Below are 8,032 nucleotides of genomic sequence, written 5' to 3'. Positions count from 1 at the left end.
AAGTATACATGTTAGCATTTGCAGCAAGCTGGGTGTGTAGCCCATAACAGACTTCTTTGAATGGAGTTACATGGTATCAGCTACATTGCTGTGAAAATGTTAACTCTGCTGCAGTGAGCTTCAATCGTATGCAGCTCCAGTTACCTCAGTTTGAAAGACAAACTTAGTGCACCTAATGAAAAAAACATTAGTTCTGACTATAGCTGGTTCACGAAGATGGTCATTCTAGAATTAAATTTAGTGTATTTTTAGTCTTATGTAGACTAGAAGGCTATAATTTCTTTATATGTTTTTAGAATTACATAAACCTAGTCTGTCAAGCTTACAGATAAAGGTTCGCAGCACAAATCTGATTGATTTTAATGCTTTCTCTAGGGTGATCTTCATAGAAACTACTAAGGACTTCAAAGAATTCATTTTTGGTGAAATAAGTGAAATAAGTTGTTCTAGTAAAGTAAAATGGATCCTTGTTCAGTTGGAGTTCAGCTTCAAGCTACCAATGAATGCCATAGGATCTTTTATACCCGTCACACTGGCTTCAAGACTAAGCAAGATATATCTTCGTCTGATCTACTGTTACTTCAGCTTAGAACTGGAATAACCCTTTCAGAGAACAATACAATCTGCTTCCACCATGCAAAAATTTACATTGAAAGATTTGAGGACTTACAAAAATCATGTTGTGATCCCTTTAATATACACAGAAAACTGTCAAAGAAAAACTTACGAGCAATTGACTTAGATGATGCAACTTTTCTAAGTGCCAAGTTTGGAAGACAGTTTGTACCTGGTTGGAAGCTTTGTCCCAAATGTATGCAGATAATAAACGGAAGCGTGGATGTTGAATCTGAAGATCGCCAAAGAAGAAAACTTGATTCAGACGTATGTATATGGATCAGTTTTCCTACCACCCTCCCCAAGTTCTGCAAGCTGTTGGAATTGGGCATCATACAAGTCCTATATAAAGAAATGAAGTTTTTAAATGGAAATATGAAAGGGTGTAGTCTTGTAGATGTGTGGGAGTTTACTGTATTTAAACCTTTATTTGGAGTACCTTAAAAAAAATCCTCTTCCCTAGTTAAATATTATGGCCTTTTAAATTCAAATGACTGTCTACTAGGGTGACTTACAACTCAAGTTTATGTAAACACTAGACTACTGCTGGTATTTTAAGCTGTTGCTCAAGCTTTGCAAGAAACAAGCTTGTGTACTTAAAACTGAGTACTGTAGAGGTTGTTCCTAAGGATGTTGAGATAAACTTCTGGTTTAGTCTCTTCAGTTTAAAAAAAAAAAAATCCACTTTCTTTAGCAGTTCATTACTGAGTGAACCTGCATTGAGGCGAATTAAGTGTACTCTTGTTGTAGTGTCTGAGCTGTGAAGGCCGTGGTGTTTGTTCAGGGACAGTAATGAACTGGTGTGGGAAGATAATGCTTTAAGTGCTAAATTTGGAATACAGCTTGTACATTGTTGGATTCATTGTTCAAGATGTATGCAAGTAATCAGTAGGAACCAAATTGGCAAGAACTCATACGTATATGTCCTGTAGCAAAGCAGAATTGTGTCCTAGGAGCTGTTGTCCCTTTCAGGCCAGGGGCTGTTGCTCAACCTTATTTTTTGATTACATGTCAGTATGATTAGGAGACTGATAGGGCATGAAGTTTGAAAGCATTGATTGAAACTGCTACTAAAAAGCTTGTATAGTTGAGTTTTGAGACTGGTACAGTTCTCTTGTATAAAAGTTTTAAGACTTGAGTTGTTTTCTCCTGGGAAATCCAGTGCTTAGGTAAATTGTTGATCTCAACTCTAAGTTATTACAATAGCCTGGCTTGACTGGACATTTTCTTATGAATTCAGGTTTGTATTTGTCACTTAATGAGATTTTCTGTCTTTGTTCAGGGGCGTACAGCTAAGGCTTTAAAGTCTCTACAGTTTGCTAATCCAGGACGACAGACCGAATTCACTCCTGAGACGAGTAAGAGGGAAAAAAGAAGGCTGCAAACAAAAAATGCGTCATTTAATTCAGACAGGTGAGTTGTTTCCTGTATTCACATTATCTTTAACTTTCACTTCAAAATAAAATACCCTTGATAGTCAGTGGCCCTGTAACACTAATGCTTTCTGTATGGATGTTTGCGTGTTTATGGATTGCTTTTTTGGTTTTGAGGATGTTAAAGCTCACTGTCATTACTGAGATAAACAAAACAGAAGATAAAGTGTTATCATACAGTCCATATTTCAGGCAGTTATAATACAAATAAGTATTTGGTAAGGCATGACAATACTACACAGATCATAGATGAAGCTATTACTCTAGACATAAGCTAAAATTCTGATAATAGGCTAAATTTGAAGACAGTAAGATCAAGTAGACTACACCTAAAATATACAAGTTTTCATCTTTCCATAAACTCAGTATTTACATTTTGTAAACAGAAGTGTGCAAGTTAGGACCTTACCTTCCTTTTAAAATAGGAAGTTAGTGTCCAAGTTGGACCATACCAAATAACAAATTACAACCTTCTAATGTAACTGATTTTAAAATCATGCTTTCTACAGAGGAAAGGTATATGCAGTTGAATTTTGTCTGTCATTTTGCACTAGAAGTTTGGACTAATTCAATCTTGTCCTAATAGGAGAGTGATAGAAGTTCCAGCTTTTAACTAGTTGTACAACATTTGTTAAAACATGCAAGAAAGATCACATTAATGCCTTTTCCCTGCTCTCCACCTAAGTTTAACCTTACAAGACAGAAACAGACACAAACTGTGCATCCTTTTCCCCTCCATTTGTTTTATCTGCTCAGTTTGGGCACAAGTTGTAACCAGGGAAATTCTGTTGAGATGTAAAGAAAACTTTTTCTATGTATGTAGTAAAATGCTGGATCAAAAGTGTTGTGGCATCTCTGACATTAGAGCTATTCAGAACTCAACTAGATGCTGCTCTAAGCAACCTAATTTAAGTTGACCTGGCTTTGAACAGAGGCTCAGACAAGGTGACTTCCAGAGGTCCCTTCCAAACAGAGTTTTTCGCTGATTCTGCAGTTTAATGGAACTGTTAGAGAGATGGGTAATGATAAAAGCATAAAAAAATACCTTTGAACTAGGATGTGCGCACCCTAAACAGTCCTGCCTGACCTCCTGTGAATTACAGCTGCGTGTTAGTAAATTAAGAGAGCGTTTCACATCATCTGAAAGGTAATCTGAAGTTTACATTATAACAAAGAATATTCGTAAGTGCTTGAGTGTGTTATTGAAGAAATAAAAACTTCCCATTCTTGCAATTATTTCAAAAGCACTATGGTGGAGATACAATTAGGAATGAGAAATGTTGTCAAATACAGTAACATATATATATTTTCTAAATTAACAGTGTCTTAAAATTAGTATCTGAAGAAAACAAACTTCTGTCCACAACTATTAGCAGCTTGGCATTGAGATAGGTGGATTTTTTAACATGAAAATTACTGGTGTTTTTCACTATACAGGCAAGTTATACCAGCCAAGAGTAAAGTCTACGATAGCCAGGGACTACTACTTTACAGCGGGATGGACCTCTGTGATTGTCTTGATGAAGACTGCCTGGGATGTTTCTATGCTTGCCCCAAGTGTGGCTCGAACAAGTGTGGAGCAGAATGTCGCTGCGACCGCAAGTGGCTGTATGAGCAAATTGAGATAGAAGGAGGAGAAATAATTAGAAACAAGCATGTTGGTTAGCGTATGTGCACATTGTTTATCCTGAGTATGTATTCCATGCTTTGATTAAATTCAGCACATTCATTTAGTGGTTTAATAAAAGCCATTGGAATTTATCACAATCCACATGATTAATGTGCTTTCACATTCATTTTCAGTATGATTACGGAAATATTCTTAATCATACTACTGTCTTTTCACACTTTATTCTACCATATGCTCGGTCTTGTTAGTCATCCAAGTAAGTTCTCATTGAACAGTCTTTCACTGTATTCAAGTATAAGGTGCTAAGTTTTCATGGACATATCCTCAGCCACTCACCATTGTTTCATATACTATTTTGTTGAGTGTACCATCTCCATGTAGCCCTCATTTTTCCTTCTCTTTCAGGATCTCATGGTTTTGAATGTTACATGTGAAACACTCTAAAGTTCTTAGTGAATTTACATGCAGTATTAATAGTTCTCTCCAGTATTAATAATGAATGCTGTGTCTTCTATATATTATCTCAGCTACATCCGATAGGTTCAATCCTGTTCACCTAAATGGATTCAAAAGCATTTAAGAGTTCAGATCCCATTCAAGTTACTGGGATCTGAGATCAAGTTATCCTCACTGTTAAAGTGTTATTAAACTGTCAAGGCATTGAAAAATATGTTAAAGTATTTACTATGGTACTGTTTTGTTGGTTTCTGTACAATTGAAATAATTTTTCAATATTTGTTATCAGTCTGTAATTGGACTGGACCTTCAACAGCCCTTCCCCCTAATTTTCTATTTACTTGTTCTTAAGGTAAAGGTTTACATGCAGCTGAAATGAATTTGAGTGTCTGTTCCCAAACTTGAGAATATCTAGACTGCTACAAAAAACCCCACAGATTAATTGAAATTATGTTCAGTTGATACGTTAGCTATCCTCACAACATTAAAAATTCCCAATATAACAAGATTTATGGAAGAGACTTTATAATTGAAATCTTAGTAACATTAAGTGTTATCCCTTGGTATTTTTGTTGTGTGTTGAATAAATTTCCTATTTCTGTGATAGACTTGGAAGATCTGCACGTTTATTGGGTCACATTTATTCAAGAATACTGTTAACTATTGAATTCTGAAGACTTACATGGTAAAGCATGGGCCCATGTGAACCTCATGAGGTGCAACGAAGCCAAGTGCAGGGTCCTGCACCTGGGTTGGAGCAACCCGCAGTACTAATACAGGCTGGGGGATGAAGAGACTGAGAGCAACCCTGATGAGAGGGACTTGCGGGTACTGATGGATGAAAAACCAGGTATAAGCTGACAATGTGCACTCACAGCCCAGAAAGCCAACCGTATCCTGGGCTGCATCAAGAGAAGCACGGCCAGCAGGTGGCGGGAGGTGATTCTGCCCCTTTACTCTGCTCTGGTGAGACATCACCTGGAGTACTGCATCCAGCTCTGGAGCCCTCAGCACAGGAACGATATGGACCTGTGGGAGCAGGTCCAGAGAGTCCACAAAAATGGTCAGAGGGCTGGAGCCCCTCTTCTATGAGGAAAGGCTGAGAGAGTTGGGGTTATTCAGCGTGGAGAAGCAAAGGCTCTGGGGAGACCTTATTGCAGCCTTCCAGTACTTAAAACAGGGACAAACTTTATACCAGGGCCTGTTGTGATAGGACAAAGCGTAATGGTTTTAAACTGAAAGAGGGTAGATTGAGACTAGATAAGAGGAAGACATTTTTTACCATGAGGGTGATGAAACACTAGCACGGGTTGCTCAGACCAGCAACCTGATCTAGTTGAAGATATCCCTGCTCATTGCAGGGGTGTGGGATGAGATGACCTTTAAAGGTCCCTTCCAACCCAAACTATTCATGATTCTACAACAAAGTTGTAGAATCTTGCTATTTGTTTAGAGTATTCTCTTTCTGATAAGTGTTATGAAGATTGCATCACTAAAATCCAAAGTTATGCTTTGAGTTATACTGACATCTGCTGGTCCTAGTGAAGTATAATAAAAATTAGTACAAATTGATGTTTATATCTGCTATGAAAATAGACTTTTTTTGTCAGAGCATTGGCTGTTCTTCCAACAGAAGTCTCTCATTGGCCTTTGATTCCAGCCACATTTATCACAAGAACCATCATGTGAGTTTATTTAGGGAGAGCAGCACACTCTACATTTTTCCAGATAGCAACACAACAACTGAGTAATAGCCATGGCCTCCCTTACACACAAGTAGCATTTAATGTTTTACTTTGTTGACTACAGAGCATGCTTCTTCTGACACCACAATTCATCTTGCGTGCTTCATCCACGTTCAGAACTGTTTCATCTCTTAAGCAACCTTTTGAATGAGATGAAAACTAGATACCTCCGTGAAAGTGAGGGGGGGAAAAGCTGGTCCAATCTTGTATTTTTTATGTATTTATTTTTTAAATTAGACCAGTACCTATTGTTAATAAACTTAACAGGCTTCTAACTCTTTGATGAATATAACTTATCATTTAAGTCCACAGTTAGACTTTGGATTCGATGACTGTTACAGCATTTCACTGAAGTGAAATGTGAGTCTACCAGTAGCTCAAATTGCCTAGAGCATCCTATTATTAGAACTGTATTTTTCCATCTCTATTAAGTCTCTGAAAAGTTAGTATATTCAGTCTCTCATTTTACAGATTCACTAACAATGAGCCCTTTCCCAAATAAATCACTCAAGTTGTTTCCTAACGAAATGCACAGGACTGCTGTTTGACCCGCACTAAGTACTGGGTACTCTTGATTGCTGTAGAAGCTACAAGAGACTTAGGGTTTTTTTTCCCTAGGAAAGCAGGACTTTGTGTTGGTTGTTCACATGTCATGCTGACATAGAGGGCATTTCCATTTAGCTGCATTTCCCTAACATGCCTAGGTTGTAGTGTGCTATTGAGTTCAATTGTATGTTTTTATACACTTCCACGTGCCCCTCATCTATTTTTCTGTTAAAAGACTGGTTAAGTCAAACTTTACCATCATGCTAGATTTAAAATGCTTACAGCTATGAATTTCTCTGATTTTTTCTGTATGTTTTTATAAACACCACAAACTTATCCTATCAGCATAATACACAAGCTATTTATCATTATCCAACAGTGATTGCATATTGTTCCCAATAGCCTATGTTGTTCCCCATTTTTCAGAATTATTTTACAACTACACCTGTTAAACAGTATGTTCTTTTAGTACAGCCAAAGGAAACAACTACTTTGCATAAGAGCCAAAGTTCATAAACCAGGTATAATAACCACTTTAAACCCTGCACGCATTAAAGAGAAAATGCCAACTGCGGATAGACCCCAGTTACCGTGTTAAAACTCACCTTTTGATATTAATTGCTGCGTGAGCTGGTGCAGGCAGGACGTGGGAACAGCCACAAAACCATGGATGACGTGCAAAGAGTAAGTTTCTTTTCATTACCTTGCCAACCGGGGGTTCTCTGAAGCAGCACACAGCCAGAGGCACACAAGCATGGACTCAGGCACCACAAAACTTGGTCCATGCTAGAGGATCAGCGAACCTGCTGTTTTCACCTGTTTATCAAGGATTCACACAGGTGTAGTTTACCACTGTGCTTTGATCTTTCCCACAGCAGGGCGGGAATCTCAAGCATGGTCAATAGGGTGCCTCTAAGTCTATCACAGGCCTATGTTATCTAAACACAGATGTTCTACCTGTCCAGCACACAAGGCCAAAACATAATTAGTATGCTATATGTGTTTTTCCGCACCTCAGCTGCAAGTCACTTGAGCATGTTTTCAATCCTCCTCGCCAATCATCTGTTATTTTCCCACATTCCACCCCTTGCTCAAGAGACCACTTCCACTGGGGCTGGCAAAGCTGGAGGTGTCCATTTGGGCTTGCAAGGTGTAGGGCAGGGTCAGTTACAGATGCAAGCAATAGACATATAGAAAAAGGAATAAACGTATCTCTACAATAATGCTTTGAGTCAGGTGTTCCGCTCATCCTGTTAAGGAATTAAACCACTCAGCCAGCCAGGCACCACCAGTAGTTTGTTTCATTTGCTGCATTAAGTCCTGGAGATGTTGAAAGTTGTCCTCTACACTGGCTGATCCATCAGCTAGTTCAAGCAACAACATGCCTTCAAAATCAGAGAAGCATTTATGGTGTTGGAGAAGGAGATAGTCCACTGCCAATCAATTTTGTAATGTTTCTTGGTGTATAGCCATTACCTACTTGGAAAAAACAGCAATGAGGAACATTAATATCAAAAGCACATAGCATAGTACAATTCTGTAACACAGCTACTGGGGTTGGCATGCCAATGAAAGATATTGTCAGAAGATTCGTAGCTGTTAATCTT

General features: G+C 38.2%; 1 protein-coding gene across 2 annotated transcripts; it reads left to right on the top strand.

Moving 5' to 3' along the window:
• The first annotated feature begins 370 nt into the window (after positions 1-370).
• ARL14EP (ADP-ribosylation factor-like 14 effector protein) lies at positions 371-4,539 on the top strand. Of its 2 annotated transcripts, XM_009892679.1 has the most exons (4): positions 371-882; positions 1,898-2,028; positions 3,486-3,709; positions 4,487-4,539. In XM_009892679.1, exons 1-4 carry the CDS (start codon positions 460-462, stop codon positions 4,537-4,539), a joined length of 831 nt encoding a protein of 276 aa, XP_009890981.1. In that variant the 5' UTR covers positions 371-459. The 2 variants fall into 2 exon arrangements, with proteins under 2 accessions (XP_009890981.1, XP_009890982.1); XM_009892680.1 differs by lacking the exon at positions 4,487-4,539 and having other exon boundaries at positions 3,486-3,852.
• The last annotated feature ends 3,493 nt before the right edge of the window (positions 4,540-8,032 follow it).

This window comes from Charadrius vociferus, unplaced genomic scaffold (genome assembly GCF_000708025.1).
Source record: "Charadrius vociferus isolate BGI_N301 unplaced genomic scaffold, ASM70802v2 scaffold19, whole genome shotgun sequence".
NCBI lineage: Eukaryota > Metazoa > Chordata > Aves > Charadriiformes > Charadriidae > Charadrius > Charadrius vociferus.
Note: the sequence above shows the minus strand (reverse complement) of the source record. Positions and strands in the feature narration are given on the sequence as shown.